Source organism: Megalobrama amblycephala, linkage group LG12, assembly GCF_018812025.1.
Source record: "Megalobrama amblycephala isolate DHTTF-2021 linkage group LG12, ASM1881202v1, whole genome shotgun sequence".
Classification (NCBI taxonomy): Eukaryota; Metazoa; Chordata; class Actinopteri; order Cypriniformes; family Xenocyprididae; genus Megalobrama; species Megalobrama amblycephala.
Genome location: NC_063055.1, coordinates 24,118,648 through 24,140,000, shown reverse-complemented (window position 1 = coordinate 24,140,000; position 21,353 = coordinate 24,118,648). Strand labels below are relative to the sequence as shown.

Genomic DNA, 21,353 nt, shown 5'->3' with positions numbered 1-21,353 from the left:
TACTATATTCTAATACTACTTAGGACTAAATTGGCCCACTTTTTAGTGTATAAAATTATACTTTTAAGTATAGTAGTGTAACAGTAGTAAACTCTGAGTACACAACTAGATTTCTTCAAAAATCAATATTGCTAAACAAGTTTATAAGGCAGTATGTAAAACTATGTGAAAAAAGTATAGGCTTCTCAATCAAAAGAGTAAACAACTACAAACCATACTATGAATAAGTAGCCTATATCCCAATCAAAACGTTGTATCGACTTTTTTGTCAGTATGTCAAGTATACTTGAGTGTCATTTTAAGCATATTTCTCAGAAGTATAATGTACATTTCTGAGAAGCATACTTTCTTATTCTTAGTGAAAAAGAAGTATACTAATGGCACACATGAATAAAGTCTGATTAGATTACATGGTAAGACTTTAGAATACTATTCCGTCATTAATGAGTAACTACACAGAAACAAATGAGTAACGCACTACTAACATTCTAGTAACTACTATTAACTAACAAGACACTCTGATTAATAAATTAGTAAGTAATAGTGCTCAGTTGAATTAGGTAGTTCAATATTAACTAATCAATAACTACCATTTTTTTCATACCTCCCAGAGGACTACTAAGAACTACTATATACAGGTTCATAATTAATGTTAATAATGCATAATGTATAATTAATTCTAAAGTGAAGTTCATGGTAACCCACTAGTAATGACCCAAGTATTACCAAATCCTTCAGAAAGAATGACCAATTATTTGGATCAGTATTCTAAAGTGGTCGAAGCTGGTTCATTCAGGAATTAAATGCCACTACTGTAAGTTTATTGGAGGAAATGCAGAAATGTTGATTCTGAACTATTTGGCAGAGCAAAAATAGAAAAAAAAACAAACAAACAAACAAAAAAAACATTGTACTTATTTATAGAGTGGATTTAGAGTGGGTTTCTTTAGCAGTGGAGTTATCCAAGTCTGCTTAAATGCTGTGGGAATGGTACTATTGTGAAGAGAGGTGTTGATGTTGTATTTTTACATCCATATGGTACAAGATTATCCTATTCAAATCAATGTAATAAACTAGTTAGGTCAAAAGTAATCTAAAAGTAGTCAGAATTCTTACCTTAAATGTGTAATGTAATGTATTACATTACTAACTACAATGTAATTTGGAATCAGCAACCAACTACAATTTGTAAGTAGAATCTATCCGGCACTGCTTATTGAACTGTTGCATAAAATTAATCACACTAAAAATCACAATTGGGATTTGCTGTGTATCTCTGATAAAAATACAGTGGTGTTTTGCTCTTAAATGAAACTTTTCGAACTAATTTGTTGTCTTAACAATTCAATTATATTCGGAACAACAGCACACGTGTGATATTGCTCAAAACTAACTTTACAATTAAAATAATAAAAAATACTTTTTTGTGTCTTTAAAGTCATCATAGAAAAACGTTGAAAAGCCTACAAAAGCTATATTTAAATTTGTGATATAGCAGATTAAGGGCTAAATGCAGAACGAAATGTATTTGATTTTGATACTCTTCTGAAGACTTTCCTTCTCAGTTTGATCTCAGATCGCATAATTACTTATGGTCTCTGATCAGCATCTGCAGTGCAGGATACAGCACCATCACCCCAAGCATAATGCAGTTCTTCTCTTTCTAAGATTGGTATTGTCAGAATCAGAGCCTCATGTGATTTGAGTCTGCTTCCTGAAGTAGGCCATCCAGTGACTTACTGGGAAGATTGAGCCAAGTTCTGGTGGTGCTGCTGGAGGTTTAAATTAGGCATGGAGTATTTCATCAGCCCCTGTCGCTACTGAAAAAGTCTTTGATGTGCCCCAGTCAGGGTGTCCCTCACTTTACAACAAGAGCCAAGACAGCTTAATGAGAAAGAAAAAGAGGGAGAGTTTGTAGAGTAGAAATCTGGTCCTACTTTATATGTCTTTATATTAGATGTCTTTATGTACTAATATTTAAATTAATCATTTGATACAATTATTCTGTACATTTTTACATTGCACTTATATTTTAAAAACACCTGCATGTAATTACAGCTGTAATTATTTTCTGTAATTACATCTAAATTACACTGTTGACCCTTCCATTACACCTTAACCCACCCTTAAACCTACCTAAACCACCAAACCTGTCCCTAACCTTACCCCTTACCCCTATCCCTAACCTACCTTATCCCACCTCAAAAAGTGATTGCAATACAATATGAACATAATAAGTACATTTTACTTATTTTTTTTATGTAAGTACATAGTATTAAAAGACACTTAATATAATGTATGACATAAAGTCGTTATTGAAAATGTCATTAAATGCCAAAGCAGAGAATTTATTCAAGTATTAATTAGAAGAGATGCACAAAGCCTAACTTCTACTGTTTTACTGTTTACATATTTATTATTGCACCAGTGTTGTTATTTGTGAGATTTCTATTATCACACTGGAAATCAAGCACACTTCAAGAATTAAAACCATTTGTCATCTCCTTCAAGTTTCCGGAGGCATTCTGGTATTCCAAGCTGTTCACTTCATCTGCATCCAGTATGATGTGATAGCAGGTGGCCAGTGCACTAGAAAGTTGCTAGCTTTTCTATAAGCTCTCTGGAAAAACTCTCATCATACAGCCTTGACTCATAGTTTTCCTGTATTAAATTTCTATAATAAAAAATAAAATCAATGTAAGTAAAAATACCACACAATAATTAAGATTAGGGAGGTATTAAATGGTTAATTCACCTCAAAATGAAAATTCATTAAGTCATTAATTGAGTCATTAATTACTCGCCCTCATGTCGTTCCACACCCGTAAGATTTTCGTTCATCTTCGGAACACAAATGAAGATCTTGTTGATGAAATAGGAGATATTTCTAGGCTTAAATTAAATTTGTTCATCATAAAAAGTGATGGAGTCTTATAAGCATGCAACAGAACTTGTCATCCAGGCCACTGTAAAACCCAATAAGTTACGGTAACTCAAACCATTTGAGGAAACCGATTGATGTAAACCATTTAAGTTTTAAAACCAATAAGAGTACTGTAAAATCATATGCATTGAGTTAAATTCACTGGTTTAGTAAATCATTAAAGTAAACTCAACTTAAAAATGTTCATTTTATTCATTCAGTTTGAATTCAGGTAACAAATCTAAGTCTTAACAACTATATTGTTACTTAAATGGTTTGAAGAAACAGATTGCCGTAAATGGTTTAAGTTCATCATGTCAGGGTTCTGCCCTGTCTGTGTTGTCTTTGTTCCAGGTCTCTATGTTTGTGTTGTGTGTCAGCACATGGCTTTGTCTTTGTTTGGGTTTGCCATGTGCTCATCTTGTCCTGCCTCCTTGTTTGCTGTCTCCACGCCCCCTTGTCTAGTCCTCGTTTCACTAATTGTGCTCACCTGTTCCTCACGTGCTCTGGTCCCTTTATATTGTGCTTCCTTCCCTCATGTCTTTGCTGGTTTGTTGCGTTCATTGTGTGTATTGTTCTCTTAGAGCCAGTCAGTGATAGCTTTAGTATTCCTTGTCTGATTATTTTCCTTCTTGATAAATTCTAGTTTTTCTTGAGTTTTGTCTAGTTCTACTCTTTATTTTGCTCTAGTTCTCCTAAGCTTAATTTTTGATTTATCTCTTGCTTTTGATTTGGTTAACTAATAATAACTAATTTGGTTAACTTTATTTATTTTAGTTTCCTGCAAGGGTGTTCTCTTGCTTTATTTTGGGTTTGCTAGTTTCAGTCATTTACTTTTTATATTTTATTCTTTTTGTTTCTCTAGTCTTAGTTCTCTGCTTCAGTATTTGTTGCCTCATGTTTTATTTTATTAACTCTCTTGTGCCTTGCCTGTTTGTCTTGTGTCCTGTCTATTGTTTGAGTCTTGTGTCTGTTCCTGCCCTCCTCTGTCCTGTGTCCTGAGTTTTCCTGGCCACTGTTTTTGACTGTCTGGCAGCCAAGACTGGAACTACTTGTGAGATCAGCATCAAGCCTCAAGTTCCTCGTATTCCTGACTGGTTCTTCCCACCTGGTGCTGCTTCCCAAGCTGTCCTCAAGTCTTTTGTCACCTTAGACGGATTCTCAGTGGTCATCCTCCCTGCCTGTCATCGTGTCGTCTGCCCTGCCCTGCTGTTTGACTGTTTCACACCTTAATCTCCCTGTTGTGCCTTGTCTTTAGTGTTTTAATAAAATCCCCTTATTGCTCATTCTGCACCTGGGTCCTCACTCCTGCAAAACCCTGACACATCAAACTCAAAGTAATAAAGTTACATAAGACTAAGCAAAACCTAACATTGGCACAAAATGATGACAGAACAGGAGCACTTTAAAACTACGGAAAAGGATTAGGGCCAAGCAATAATAAAAAAATAAAACCATCTCGAGGTTAAAGTTGTTAAATTTCGAGAAACTCGTTAAATTTCGAGAAAAAAGTCGAAATAAAATGTTGAGAATAAACTCATTAAATTACGAGAAAAAACTTGTTACATTTTGAGAAAAAAGTCGAGATAAAATGTTGAGAATAAAGTCATTCTCATAATTTAACGACTTTTTTCTCGTAATTTAATGTCTTTATTCTCAACATTTTATCTCGACTTTTTTTCTCGAAATTTAACGACTTTTTTCTCGTAATTTAATGACTTTATCTCATAATTTAATGACTTTATTCTCATAATTTAATGACTTTATTCTCAACATTTTATCTCGACTTTTTTCTCGAAATTTAACGAAATTTTTCTCATAATTTAACGAATTTGTTCTCATAATCTAACGACTTTTTTCTCGTAATTTAATTACTTTATTCTCAACATTTTATCTAGACTTTTTTTCTCTAAATTTAACTTTTTCTCGTAATTTAATGACTTTATTCTCATAATTTAATGACTTTATTCTCAACATTTTATCTCAACTTTTTTCTCGAAATTTAACGAAATTTTTCTCATAATTTAACGAATTTGTTCTCATAATCTAACGACTTTTTTCTCATAATTTAATGACTTTATTCTCAACATTTTATCTCGACTTTTTTTCTCGAAATTTAACGACTTTTTCTCGTAATTTAATGACTTTATTCTCATAATTTAATGACTTTATTCTCAACATTTTATCTCGACTTTTTTCTTGAAATTTAAAATTTTTTCTCATAATTTAACGAATTTGTTCTCATAATCTAACGACTTTTTTCTCGTAATTTAATGACTATTTTCAACATTTTATCTCGACTTTTTTTCTCGAAATTTAACGACTTTTTTCTCGTAATTTAATGACTTTATTCTCACATAATTTAATGACTTTATTCTCAACATTTTATCTCGACTTTTTTCTCGAAATGTAACATTTTTCTCATAATTTAACGAATTTGTTCTCATAATCTAACGACTTTTTTCTCGTAATTTAATGACTTTATTCTCAACATTTTATCTCGACTTTTCTCTTGAAATTTAACAAGTTTTTTCTCGTAATTTAACAATTGTTTCTCGTAATTTAATGAGTTTATTCTCAACATTTTATTTCGACTTTTTTCTCGAAATTTAACAAGTTTTTTTCTCGAAATTTAACAACTTCGAGATGGTTTTATTTTTTATTATTGCTTGGCCCCAATCCTCTTCCGTATAAAACTCAGTAAGTTTAGAATACTCAAAACATTTAAATAAGCTAACTCATTTTGTTAAGTTAGTAGAAGTTTAGCTTAATACAATCAAATTTTGAGTTCGCACAACTTTTTTCTATTAAGTACAATGAACTTTCATTATTGAGTGAAACAAACTCATTTAATTTAATTAATTTCACTGTTCAGTATAGTTAGGAAGGGCCTGTTCTTCCATGTGCAGTGCAAACCTGGATCGTGCTGCCATTGCAATGTGGTCTTTGAAGTTCAGCTGGTCATCAAAGATTACCCCAAGATTCCTGGCTGAACTCCTGATGAACCAGCAGGATGGTGAAACTGCTGTACTGATTAAATTTAAGTGAGTTGACAAGATTCATGAAATAAAAAAATAAATACAATGTGTAAAACCGAGAAAACAGATTATTTGTCATCCCACCATGCTATGAAAAAATCCAAATTATGTTATACTTGGGTGTCAAACTGTAAGGACAACAAAGTGTATTGAAAGTGCCAGCTGTTGACAGTTATATCAACTTCGTTCATTTTATTTTAGGTTAGCTTGGCATAATTTCAGTTATTACCTTTATTTAATCATGCAAGTCAAGTCCATTGAGTCGGCTTATGATGATGCACGAGGTTGTTCTGTTTTTCCTCTGAGTAAAGTGAATGTGTCGTGGCAAACCTCTCAAATTTTCTGAGCAGAAAAACACATTTAACTGCTCGCTGCACTTGCAAATGAATTCTGTTGTTGGCTAAAATATGCCTGAAATGAACACGCAAATTGGATATTTACAAAAATCCCTCGCTCATGTATTTTTGATTGTGAATATGCAGATTTTATTCTGTTTTATTCTCTTTCTGTCGTTCGGGGGAATTATTTTGATCATCTCTGAGCATTGCCGAAGGTCTTGTTATGTATGTATTGTTGAAACTAGATGAATGTCAAAGCTGCACAATGAACACTAAAATTATTTAAAAATGTGCAGCCAAACAGGTGCAATGAAATGTGTCTGAGGGCTGGAGTTCTTCTAGACTTCCGATGCCCCAGATTTCAGATGACATTTGTGAAAATGTTCCCTGGTTTCTCTATTTCAGGCTCGTGCTTTTCAGTGACTGTGTTTTAAAGCAGGCTGGCTTAAGGCAGGTTGACAAAGAGCATTAGTGTTTCCAGCACGTTGATAACCTCAGACCTGTCTTCCCTTCAGCCATGTGTCTTGTAAGGGGACCGACATCTCTACTGCAATGGAGACAGACAACAGATAAAAGCCTGATACAAGCAAACAAAATTAAAAATGTTATAATAGCGCATCAATCAGTAGCACCCTTTAACGGTTAATACTTAATTTACCGGCATCTATTATTAGGCTATCCTTAGTGTTTGCAGACATAACTTGTACTTACATATTTCCATATTTCTCAGAGTCATGCCACCACCACCAGTGTGACGCAGACCATAACAGTGGTTGCATCCGAAATCGCAAATCTACTACTTAGTAGGCGAAAAACTTAGTATATGACAAAGAGTCCTCAGTACTCATTATCTAGTGTGCTTTACTATCCTGTGACAAGAGAGGATTTATGAATGGCAGTGAAACGGTCACATAATAATGACAACATGGCGAATGCACGCCCGGATTACTTTCATACTGTACACATTCATAATATATAGAACATACTTTTTTAGATGTCGTTAAGTAATTATTTATTCAAAAGTACCTACTCAAGAGAGTATTCAGGTTCAGACGCAGCCATGTCTTCTGCATTGCTTATCAGCAGCGGTGCTCCCTGCGCACTGCACGCAAATACAGTGTGCCTTGAATAATTATGGGCTATAGATTCACTAACATGACTTTTATGAGCCGGTTCTTTTAATTAATCGTTTAAAAAAACACACGGGGTGCTTCTCAATCAGAAAGCTGCGTAGTAAGGTTGCATCTCTGCCATTTATTTTTCCCATTTTGGGTGTTCTATATAGCAAGCTTTTATTAGCCTACTACTATTGCCTGTGTTTTACTAATTTCCTGTGTGATTTTAATTTCCAACCTATTTTGGGGTTCCCCTTTTGACCCAGAGCCATGTAGAGCTGCCAAAATGACCCAAACTGGGTTGTTTTTAACCCACCAGAGTATTATATAAATAATCACATAAATGTACTGCATGTATTTTTTACAGTAAATGGCTGTAAAGTAATTTCACAGTATTAATAGCAGAATTACAGTATATTGTTGGTCTCAATTTGAAGAGTCCTTTAAAGGCTGCCTTCATTTCACATCCTTCTTTTGGCCTGTTTTGAACGATGCATCAAGTGCATCCTTCGCGTCCTCTAATCACCCACAATCCTTTGCACACATTCCTATTCACAAAAAAGAATTATCAGAAAATGAAGCAGCACCAAAGAATATACACTAACAAGAAGCGACACTCAACAGAACGTTCCACTGCAACACCGGCGCCCAGCAGCAGCCCTGCGTTTCCGTCATTTTGGGGTGAAAGCTAGTGAGTTTCTATGGCAATATCAGCTGCTTTGTTTAAAAAAAAAACTACATTAAAGCTAAAAATCCAACCTGAATGATGACAACACAGAATAAAATACTATCACTAGTGATCATCAAATCCTTTTAACGGTTTATTTTACAGACTTTGTGTTTAAGTCTTCCACTTTTTTCACAAAACCTTTGCTATAGAAACCCAGTCAGTTTGGGTTAAAATTCTTTGAAGTTCAAGTATTAGCATTATAAACACTGAATTAATAACAACATATGAAATTAAATTAAGGACAGAAAAATTGGCAATGTTGGACAATAAATATATGAATATAACAGCTTGATTTTGCAGTGTTGTCTAATGTCTGTTAAAGCAAAAGTGTCCAAAAGTGTGAATTATGCGATAACGGACACAACAATGCATCATGTGTTATAAGATCGTTATGTTTGTAGCGTGATCCATTAAAATGTACAATATAGCCTATTTCAGTTCAGACCTATATATTATTACTCCACTAGGTGTGAAATATATTGTTCGCTGCAAACATGATGATCTTAAATGTATTAATTATAAATTTACATTAATAAATGTGTAAAGTTGCTTAAAATGGAAATACTCAATAAAGTAGGCAAACTACCTTACCTCAGATGGTTGAATGGTTCGATACCACAACTAGTAAAATAAAACATATATAAGACAATACAACATTTACTGTAGGTGCCATAAAATTTACTGATGATTTAATTTGAAAAATGTTCAATTGCGCTTCTGATTTGGCAGTGAAATTCGCCGATTTTGGGTGCGTAAGATGTGAAGGTCCAGTTGGCATTTTCACCCCAACTCACTTCATTCAGTCTGTCACTGAATGAACTCACTTAATCCACCAGGGCAGCGTTTCCCAAAAGCATCGTAAGCCTAATTGATCGTAGCTCCATTGGTGTAATGGTTTATTTTAGGCTTACAATGCTTTTAGGAAACTCTACCCAGAGCGGTATGCATATGACATATACATAACTCACTGCAGGTTCCATGATGGCAATGCACTTTAGGAACACTTAGGCTAATATTGCTTGCTGTGCAAGAAAGCAAAAAAAAATTATTTCTCTCTTTACCTGGAACGGACTTGTGATGCTTTTGTTTATGGTTTTTGTTCATGATTCCTAATTTTTATACATTGTCATAATGATTATGCAACGAAACTAAGGAAAAAATATAGCTGCAAGCAGCAATTACGGGGCCAAGCACAAAAACGGCACAAGAAGCCAGCCAACATGGCTGGGAGCATCAGACTAACTGCAACATTGAGCAAGTAAAGACCTATTAAGATCATTTTAGGCAAAAGAACTGAAAAATGATCAAAAATTAGGATTTACTGGTTCATCACTTTCGACCAATAGGTGGCGCTGTGACCAAATTAATGTGGTATGGTCAGAGTGAGGTGACAATGACACTTGCAAAGTTTGGTGTCAATATGCCAAAGCATTGCAGAGATAGATCTTCAAGAGTCATTTTTGCATCATACCTCAAATTATTTGCTCTGGTATACAAAAACGGTTTGACTTAACTTGAAATCCATAACTTTTTGTCGGCATGGTCTGAAGATGATACGGTTCAATTTTGGTGAAAATCAGAGCAACGGTCTAGGAGGAGTTCGAAAAAGTAGGTTTTTTAAGAAAAACAATATGGCGGACAGGAAGTTCAGCCGACTATGTCAAATTTGATATCTATGTTCTCAGCATGACCCAAGGAATCTACTAAGACCAGTTTCATTACAATCGGTTAATATAGTCAAAAGTTATTAACATTTTTGTAAATCTTGTTACAACTTTTGACCACAAGGTGGCACTGCGCCGAAACTTTTTGAGTATTGTCAGGGCATTGTGCCAAAGACCCATACCGAGTTTCGTAATGATATGTTAATGCGTTCGTAAAATACAGCGTTTTAGCACAAAATTCAAAATGGCTGACAACCAAAATGGCCGATATGGGAAAATTGGATATCAATCGACTCGGCATGATGCCCCGAATCTAACAAGACCAAATTTAAAGACAAACTCATCAGAAGTTATAAGCAAAAATGTGCATTTTTCATATCTCTGCACCAGTAGGTGGCGCTGTGCCGAAACACGGCATGATGCCTCAGGTCATGCTTGTGATGACATGTACCAAGTTTGGTCTGAATACGATAAAGCGTTACTGAGATACAGCCTTATGTCCATTTTCACAAGCACTACGTACAATTAGTTCGCATCTTTTTGTCGGCATGGTCTGAAGATGATCTGATTCAATTTTCGTGAAATTGAATTCGAATCGTCTTGACCCAAGGAATCAGAGGAAAAAAGAATTTTGTTTCTAGCCCTTATGGTTCAAAAGTTATTAGCATAAACATAAGTGCAAATTTGGACAGCTGGTGGCGCTAGAGGGATTGCGTTAGAGACTCCAAATCCGCTATGGACAAAGGTCAGACTGTCCTCTAACTGTGTGCCAAATTTCACAACTTTCCCACAAGCGGTTCTATGGGCTGCCATAGACTTCAAGAGCGGAAGAAGAAGAAGAATAATCGAAAAGAAAAAGAACGCCAACAGATACAATAGGTGCCTAAGCACCTTCGGTGCTTGGCCCCTAATAAAAAGTTTGGGAACCCTGTATGAGCATAAACTGCAGACTATGACTATAGTCCTTCTCTGTCCATCACTGTGGATTGTTTTGCTGTAGAATGTCTCTGTCCCAGATGGTTTTGGATATACTTTGAATCTGTTTTTCCACAGATGTTTTTTCTCTGTTGGGAACCAGTTGTCAGTGAAAGCCATTGCTTTTGCTGGTTCTTCAGAGCAATTTGTGGAATTAGCACTCAAAACCGATACGGTGGTCTTTGAAGGGACCATCAATCAGCCTGTCAGAATTGTGAGTCTCCATCTCTCCTGGTAACATTGAAAAATAGCTTTTGATTTCAAAGAGTTCCACTCATTATAGAACAGCTGAAAGCCTCAAGAAGCAGGACGGCAATTTAGCAAATGCATTTTTGTTCGAGGGAGAAAACAAATAAACTCGGTATCAGTGATATATCTCCTCCTTCCTTCCTTCCTTCCTTCAATTCAGGTGATGCAGCTGATGTGACAGAAGTGAATTTTATTAAATGCTGCAGGTGCTCTTGAGGAAGGAAACACACCAGCTGGCCCCAGGGAGCCCACTGATTGGACGGTGAGTCCTCTTCTTTGCTGCTGTTTGGCAATGACAAACAGACTGTGATTAAAGGACAAGTCTGAACAATACTTGTCACTTAGTTAAAATTCTACCCATCTCCTGACTTAGAGTTTACTTTCTATTTGCATCAGGACGGCCCTTTGAAGTCAGTCAATTTCAGCCTAAACAGAATCGACTACACACTAAATAGCAATCTTTTAGCAAGTAAACATAATGAACATATAGACTGGAACTTCTGCAGTGTTAGCGTAGAAAAAAACAAAACCCTTTTAGGAGAGGAAAGTCACCCATGTACACCATCTAAATACAGTGACCAGAGAGACTATAGTGACTAATCACTCATAATGAATCTGACAAACCCAGAGGAACTAAAGCGAATAGACTTATGTAAATGCACACCTGTCTCTGGAGGGCCCAGCCGTGGCATCTAACATGAATTAATGAGAAAAGTTCTCTGCTCTCCCATTAAAGGCTGCTTCGGTTTGTAATAGACTGTAACAGTTTGTAACTGATGGATTATTCATGAAGAAGAAACTCATGCATACAAAAAAGTTCTCTCCGATGTTCAAGAAAAATGTTGTCATTGTTTTATTCTTTGTCATTTTTAAGGCAATCCATTACAAATTTCACACACCACGGGAATGACAACAGCAATGTTCTATGTTCAGTTTGGAACAGCTCACCATGCATATCCACTGAGATAAAGAGAGGTAAAGAAGAAGAGAAAAAGGGAGAAGGAAAATGAATCCAGCGAGGATGAGATGCTTCATGCTCCGTGTTCCGGTTATGAGATGAGCGGCGGAGGCTTAACGAAAAGCAACAGGTCACTTTGTCACTGAACCTGTTGGCCATTTTGGCACAATCATGCATATCTCACAGAGGGAATGTTAGCACTGGACAAGGGCCACATCTTTAGTACATAATTTACACTTTTTCATACTATTACCTCTTTGCAATAATTTTGTGAGCTACTTCACTATGACTTACTGGCTTTATTATAGTGGGATACAAAAAAATAGTATTTGCTAAATTTACACCATGCTATAAAATAACCCATTAACATTCTCTGGATAGTGATATACATGTGTTTCAGGAAGCTTGTAGCTTGTTTTTCGGATTTACGAGCCTCCTAGCAGCCATGTGTTCATGAATATTAAATAGGATTTAAGGTTACATTTATGCTAGTAGAAATTACAGGTTTACATCTGGAAAGCAGAATTAGTAGAAAGAAAAGAAGAAGAAGAAGGAAAAAAACACTTAAAAACACCAAAAAAAAAGAAAAAAAAGAAAACAATATCCAGTGAAGAGTAAATAAGTCTTTCAAATCAATACACCTGTTAACACTCTTAAACAAACCCTTTCGCCCAAAGCTCCCTTTGTCAGACTTCATCTTCACCTCCTAACTGATTGACGGATCACTTCATTCTCAGTAGCTAAAAGTGTGCTAATAACTCACGGTAAATCTTATTACCTGTCTTATTACCTGGGAACAGATTTACCAAATGTAACAATCTCTGCAAAAGAAGTCATTCTTGTTGTAAAAGTGGGGTAAATAGGAGGAATTCTCATTTTGTAAACATCTGTGCTTAAAAAGATAAAAAAAAAAAAAAAAAAAAGCAGTTCAACTTCACAGTTCATAATCTACAGTGTGTAAAATAGAAGTATTAACAGATGCTTGCTCTAAAACCAAAACATTGTTACAACTTGGGACAAACAAGCAAAGACATCAAGAATTACTGGACAAGAAGAAAATGTATCAAAACAATGAATAAGAACAAGTATAAACAGCCCTGCTGTCAAAAAAAGAAGAAGAAAAAAGTCTGTATTTACAGATACATACCCATTTGTCTATGATAAGGAATGGACCTTTGACAAAAGAGGCTGTATAGGCTACCTTTAGTGTTTCTAATGGTAAATAAGAGTAAATCTAACATTTTCTGAGATTTAACTAAATATTTTAAGTCTTTTTAAGGTAGTAAAATTGAAAAGAAAATCAACATGAGCTTCCTTAGCAATAATATATATAAAATACTGTTTCTAATTTATGCTTGTTATCAACCATTAATGTAAACTTACTGTTTGTAAGGCAAGTTTATCAATTTAACTGTGTTCGATGCTTATCTACAGTAATTATTATGCCAATGCTATAAATCATCCAAACATGTAAACAAAATGGCATTGTGTTTGCACAGCGAGTAATGCAACTTCAACTGCATGCAATGTTTTTTTTGTTTTTTTTTAATCTTTTGAAACCACTAAAATAATTCCTGTCATGGTGAAAATAGAAAAGTGTTTTAAACTCCAGGGAGAATCCCAGAAATGAAAGGGCAAAGGTTTAGCGTGGCTGGATACGAGTCAGACAGTGCTATGAGAAAAACAGCAGATGCTGCCTCATCTCCAATCATCTTTAGCAGCGAGCGGCGAGGCATCTCTCATGTTTCCCCCTGATGGGTTGTGTGCGTTTGAAGAACTGCTGTACAATATCAAGATATACCGGCTCCAGAGCATTAAGGAACTGGAGTGGCAAATTAAAAAGGAAAGTAAATCTGGCGTTCTTAAGAGCTGATAATTTGCCTGAAATTTCAGTCTACGTAAAGTGTGAGTAATGAATCTGAATCTGACTTTTCTCTGATTCACATTTACAAATTTTACAGCATTAAGAAAATATTTGTGCTTTCTCTGACTTTTACACTGGAATTTTCTGATTTAAAGTATGTAAATACATTTGATACAGTGTCTTAATGCAATGTACAATTGTTTTTACCTGGATTTCATGCTTTAGAATAGAAAATCTTGTTTATCATAGCTCTGAAAAGCTATAAATGGGAAACTGCAATGGGAAGTATTACTTTGTACTAAAAAAGACTTTGCCCAAAACCCTGTGTAAAAATAAAACCACAATTACACGAACTATCTACAAATTCTACAAACAAATCAAACAATTCCACTACATAGATTACCCATACAGGGTATAATATTTCAAACAATCACTTATAATTTCACTATATTTTAAAATCACACTTCCTAGCGTTGCTCTTGTTTACCTCTTCCGGTGGATATAAAATATATAGGAAGATTCTCCTAATATAACACACAGTCCTCGCATGCTGACACACAAGCGTTTTTGTAGATGTTGAGATGTTAAATAAGCAGAAAATTGCATTGCTTGCGCAGATGATCTGGCACAGTCACATCCAAACTATAAATCTGTTGACTAATTTATGAAGAAATTATGGGGGAAACAAACTCACAGACCAGTAAGAACCATCCATTTCAGTTCAAAGGTCAGAACACTGATATAGTTTTCAATTTCTCCAGTGTATGAGATCCAAAGACGGAGAATTGAAACCATCCGTTCCTCTGGACGCCTTATACTGAATCAGTCGTATTGGCTTTGAATGAGATCCAAATTGGAGGTGACATAACAAGCATGGCTGTTTTCTTTCGGCCGGCTGGGTAAACTCATATGGTGGGGGTTGGGCAGAGCCCAGGTGGGCTGTAGTCTGGTGGCGTCTGGTTGGGCTTGATGCCCCTTGACTTCATATATAAGATTAACTGCTCTGGAATCTCAGCCAGGACATCCTTGGCAAGTCGGGCCATACTCAAGACATGGTTTCCTGTCCGGTCCATATAGTCTCTGAATGGTACGAACTGCAGGCACAGACAAGATTAAACAGTAGTTACAGGTGTTTATGTACTCCCTGAGTCGTTTATATGTTTTGAAATTTCCATGTAAGCAATGTAACGAAAACCTGGCTGTTTTACAAAAAATACTCCGGAATCATTCTTTATTTATAGGTTGTGCACAGCTTGTTTGTTATCTTGAGATATTTTTTTCATGTGTGTTGTCGCAGTGTTCTCTCAATCTGAGATGCCTGTAAATGTAGGTCACCAAATGTTTTTCCTTAAGAAACTTACTCAAATAGTTATTATATTACTTTTGACACTGGTTAGGATATATATATATATAAATTAATTAAGCAAGTGACATATCAGTAAGATTTCAGTAGAATAAACATTCAGATTTTAGTTTTTCTAAGAAAATATATGTTTGTTTATTTATCCATGTCTTTTTAGATAACTGGTATCAATCTCAGACAAAATAATTTGCCAGGTCTACTTAGGTCTATGGAAACCCTACTTAGAGATTGTTTCACATTATTAAGCATGTCACAGTTCTCATGCAATATGGGGAGGAAGAAAGATCTTTCTGAAGATGAAAAGCATGAAATGGTCCAATGTTGTGCAAAAGGCATGAAAACAACTAATATTTTGTGAAACTGAATGGAGATTATCAAATTATCATAAGATTTGTGAGTGATTTAGAGCACAGCAGAACTCGGTCAGATAAAGGCTTATTAATGAAAGTTCCTTTCAAAAAAATTAATTGTATTAAAAGGGCAGCTATAAAAAAAAAGCCAGTGTTGAGCAGCAAACAGGTATTTGAAGCTGCTGGTGTCTCTGGAGTCTCAAGAAGCTCTCCATGCAGGCTGGCGGTTGTGCGTAAAGATGCATTTCAGCCACTCCAAACCAAACCTCACAAAGAGAAACATTTACAGTGGGTTTAGAAATACATTTTCAAACTGTTTTATTGCTGTGGTGTTTTTTTGAAGCATGGGATAGTGCATAGTGCATTGTATTTCAGAAGGCACTATCCTCCTTTTTATATCATAGCTGAAAATGGCCAGTTATGAACTTCACATATCTTGCAAAAGTCATTTTAATATCCTCAGAGACCCTAAAGGGACCTTCCATCTCACTTCCCAATATTCCAGCCCAAATCATCACCCGCCAGCTCCTTGCTGACATCGCAGTCTTGTTGGAACGTGGTGGCCATTCACCAACCATCCAGAAATCCATCCGTTTAGACCATCTATTGTAGTACGGCATTAGTCAGTGAATAAAACTATTTAAAAAATCTCTATGTAAAATCTAAAGTCTCTATTAAGTCTATGTATTTCTACACCCACTGTTAATGTTTCTCTTTGTGAGGTTTGGTTAGTGATGGCTAAAATGCATCTTTACGCACAATTGCCAGCCTGCATGGTGAGCTTCTTGAGACTCCAGAGACACCAGCAGCTTCAGATACCTGTTTGCTGCTCAACACTGGCTTTTTTATCTGATTCTGCTGTGCTCTATAATCACTCACAAATCTTATGATAATTTGATAATCTCCATTCAGTTTTCACAAAATATTAGTTGTTTTCATGCCTTTTGCACAACATTGCACCATTTCATGCATTTCATCTTCAGAAAGATCTTTCTTCCTCCCCATATTGCATGAGAACTGTGACTTGCTTAATAATGTGGAACAGCCTCTAAGTAGGGTTTCCATAGACCTGGCAAATTATTTTGTCTTAGATTGATACCAGTTATCTAAAAAGACATGGATAAATAAACAAACAAACATTTTCTTAGAAAAACTAAAATCCAAATGTTTATTCTACTGAAATCTTACTGATATGTCACTTGCATAATAATTTGGAACGCAGTGTATATGCACACACATGTACATTTATATACAAACATAAATGCATAAACATACAAATACATGAAGATTTGTACCTGTACAATATCCCTTTCCGCCAGCTTTCCTCTGGAGGATATTCTTACATCGTCGCCATCCAGTTCTACCATGGCTAAAAAGTGAGAACATCATGTTATTTGCCCTCCAGCCAGTAAAACTCAATCTTGAATCTTTCGCCCCACCATGACACCAACATTTACCACTTTGCTGGAACATTATGAAAGGCCAAACACAAATACTAATGGCAGATGGTGTGACTGGCTAATTATATTGAACAGCTGTGAGAGCTGTGAGTTGACATCTGCTTATCAATCCGAAACCCTAAACCTTCCCAATTAGGTGAGTTTTCATCCAGAAACTCTACTTTAAATGCAAAATTTGAAGTTGCATTCATGCCTTCAAGATTTAAACCTCCATGTGGGAATGCTAATATTAGCTTTCATTTAGTGGAGTTGATAGTTATATATTTACATACAAATATAGTAAATAAAGTAAATAAACAGAAAAGAAAATGGAATATAAGATGAAGATATAAAGATAAAACTAAATAAGATTAAGAATGAATCTTTACAAAAGTGTGAGATTAGTTTAGTTTCTTACCATCAAACTCAGCCTGGCCAACTCCAACAATAATGATGGACATAGGTAGTTTTGCCGCCTGAGAGGAAGAAAACAGAGAAGACACATTCTATCTCATGATAAAGAGTTTACATGCTCTGATATGATCCTACAAAAAACATGTATGAAAAATTACTCTGATTTATACTATAATGGTTGACTGACTTATTTGCTTTTAGATTAGATTATGCTTCATTTGAGTCCAGGAGACACACAGGATTGAATAGTCAAAAGTTGCAATAAATCAATCAATCAATCAACCAACCAATCAAATCAAACCTGAATAAAATTAGATCTTCCGTACATATGTTCTGTGTAAAGAGGTCTACTTATAGTATCAGCATGATTACTTCCAGGACAATTTAACACTCATTTCCACCTTAATAAGAAATAAAGATCTCATTATTGTAATGTTATGATATATTTAAATGGTAAAGTATTTATACATCATGGTATTGTTTGTAATACAGCGTTCTGATTTAAAAAAAAAAAATTTGTTTATTATTTTTACTATTCTGAGAATCAGAAACTAGCAAAACAAAAGTATTTATACATCATGGTTTCATTAAATTACAGTAATCTTACTGTATCATTTTGCTGTTGTACTGTGACGAGAATCTAATGTGAATCACAAAACAAAAACTCAATTCATTTGCTTTATGCAAAATACAATTTCTTATTATTTTTCTGTTTTGGGGTCAAATGTGAACTGGACATGTTTTTGTAAGATTCACCCTTACAGGGTTTTAACCATATAACAAGCTTTAGCTTGATGACAATAAAATGTAATCATTTTTATACATTTAACACACAGCTTGTTATAGAGATAACAAAATAATTTTTCTTCTTTTTTTTTTTTTTCAGAACACGTTGAACCAGTCAGGTTTGAAAGGACGTTATGACTTTGACCGTGATGGTTTGAAAACAATATTTTGACCCAGCGTGATTTTTCCTCACACAGTGACGTGAAAAACTATGCATTATTCAGGCCCTCCTGGATCAACATTCTCTCTCCTGTGCTAGTTTTCCCTGTTCCTGATATGATGCCTGACTGACAGGTCAAATCCCCTTTATCAGAGAAGTAAAGAGTGAGTCTATATTGAGCAAGCTCAGAGGAAGCTTATGAGTGACAACGGATAACAAGAAAACCACAGGATATTCAGAGAAACAAAACTCACTTTCTCCCTAAAGCGACTTCCCAGTGGTTTGAAATGAAAAGTAATTGCATATAATGCATTACACATGATCCCAGCAGAAACAAAGGAAATACATACAAGGGGAAAACATGATTTCTATGTAATGTAATCTGAAGAGCTTATAATGAAATATACCTATAATATACAGTATCAAATATATAATGAGAGAAATATTAAAGGCTCCTGAGGGTTTGGATTTTGAAAGTACTTTCCCAGAGGGCCTATGAAAGCCTGTTGAGAGGAATGAATAATTTGTTGAATAAAGCTGGCTGGACACACACCCTCAGTCACACTGATAAGTTTGTGGGCTGTAATGGAGTTAGAATTGGAATTTCACCGGGGGCCACACACTAAAACACATCACACAAGATGAAAAAGAGCCACACACACACACACACACAGAGTACAAACAAACCCCAAACTGTGGGGCCTGGAGAGCTAATCAAACCAACGAGTGATTTAGATCATTAATTACTACGATTCAGAGATCGATTTCTTCAGTAACCCTTGAGCTTTATGTGGGAAACCAAAAGATGGACTCTACAAATTGTGAGAATATGAACAAATACTAAAACAGAATCAGCTGATTGCTTATTTTAGAATTTCAGACATAAATGTAGAGGAAATCAATATATATATATATATATATATATATATATATATATATATATATATAGTATATTTTATATTGATTATCATGGTATGTTTCTTTATTTCTGAAATACAGTCAGCTCTACTTTACTACATATATATACACACACACACACATTATATACATTATATACACATTATATATATATATATACACACATATATATACATACTGTATATATAAACACACATACACACTCACTGGCCACTTTATTAGGTACACCTGTTCAACTGCTCGTTAATGCAAATATCTAATCAGCCAATCATGGCAGCATCTCAATGCATTTAGGCATGTAGATATGATCAAGACAATCTGCTGAAGTTCAAACAGGGCATCAGAATGGGGAAGAAAGTTGATTTAAGTGACTTTGAATGTGGCCTGGTTGTTGGTGCCAGATGGGCTGGTCTGAGTATTTCAGAAACTGCTGATCTACTGGGATTTCATGCACAACCCTCTCTAGGGTTTACAGAGAATGGTCTCAATAAGAGAAAATATCCAGTGAGCGGCAGTTTTGTGGGTGAAAATGCCTTGTTGATGCCAAAGGTCAGAAGAGAATGGCCAGACTGGTTTGAGCTGATAGAAAGGCAACCCAAATAACTTCATGTTGCAACCGAGATATGGAGAAGACCATTTCTGAATGCACAATATGTGGAATCTTAAAGCAGATGGGCTACAGCAGCAGAAGAACACACTGGATGCTATTCCTGTCAGCTAAGAAACTGAAGCTACAATTTACACAGGCTCACCAAAATTTGACAACAGAAGATTGGAAAACGTTGCCTGGTCTAATGAATTCAATTCCTGCAGTGACATGCAGATGGTAGTGTCAGAATTTGGCGTAAACAACATGAAAGCATGGATTCACCCTGCCTTGTATCAAAGGTTCAGGCTGCTGGTGGTGTGGGGGATATTTTCTTGCCACACTTTGGGCCCCTTAGTACCAACTGAGCATTGTTTAATGGCCTCAGCCTACCTGAGTATTGCTGCTGACCATGTCCATCCCTTTATGACCACAGTGTACCCATCTTCTGATGGCTACTTCCACAAAGTCACAAAACTCAAATCATCTCGAACTGTTTTCTTGAACATGACAATGAATTCACTATGAATTAAGGCAGTTCTAAAGGCAAATGGGGTCCAACCCAGTACTAGCAAGGTGTACCTAATAAAGTGGCCAGTGAGTGTATACATACATACATACATACATACATACATACATACATACATACAAAATGCAGACAATAATAATTTTATCCACTTTGTGTTGTGATGGGGATGGTATTGGTCCCAGGCTGTTTTTCGTCAACCAGTCCATCCCTGTCTGTATGCATTGTGCAGACAGCACACTGAGTGCTTGGTGCCAATGGGCAAGGATTATAAAAACATATTTATGGGGTTGGAAGTAGGTCAGCATTCCCGGAAATGCTCACGGGGGACAGAAGCGGTCATGTATTGAAAGAAATAGAGCTGGGAAGATGAGTCTAAACAAACACATTTCACACACACTTCATGAATTCACTGCTCTATTTCCTGTAGGTCTTTCCTTCAAGCACCTCACTCACAATCTCTATCGTTCACTTGTTTATTTTACCTCTCCCACTTGTTTCTCCCTGTTTTCTTGACTTATTTTATACCAAATACCTCTCCCAGCCTTGAAATAAGTGCAGATTACTGTGAATTATGTGATGTGACACATTTACAGCTATAGCCTATAATAAACTATGTGAATTACAGTGTTTTCTTGTCTGCGGAGCCACAAACCCTCTTGCCTCTTCAGTGTATTCTTAGATTTTCAGTGGCTGCTTGAACACGCTCACATCTGCTGGTAACGGCGAGGATAAAGTCATTTAAAAGATTTATTAAATATTAAGTACAAAATTCTTACACATATACTGCACACTTGATTCTTATAATCATTATTTTTGTCATGTTTCTCAGTAAATACTGAAAAATTTCTAAGATCATGTACTGTCTCTTCAAGTTTATTTTTCTATTTGTTCTTTATTTTAATTTTTTTTGTTGTCTCAAGCATAAATTTAACAAAGTTTAATTAAGTTCAACTT

General features: G+C 35.4%; 1 protein-coding gene across 2 annotated transcripts in view; it reads right to left on the bottom strand.

Moving 5' to 3' along the window:
• Positions 1-11,854: 11,854 nt before the first annotated feature.
• Positions 11,855-21,353, bottom strand: part of cpne5a (copine Va) — a 102,040-nt gene continuing 92,541 nt past the window's right edge. For both annotated transcript variants that reach the window (XM_048209818.1, XM_048209817.1), the window contains 3 exons: positions 17,425-17,482; positions 16,863-16,936; positions 11,855-14,948 (listed from right to left, as the gene is read on the bottom strand). In XM_048209818.1, coding sequence (XP_048065775.1) covers positions 14,760-14,948; positions 16,863-16,936; positions 17,425-17,482 — 321 coding nt within the window. In that variant the 3' untranslated portion in view covers positions 11,855-14,759. The remainder of the gene's footprint in view (positions 14,949-16,862; positions 16,937-17,424; positions 17,483-21,353) is intronic.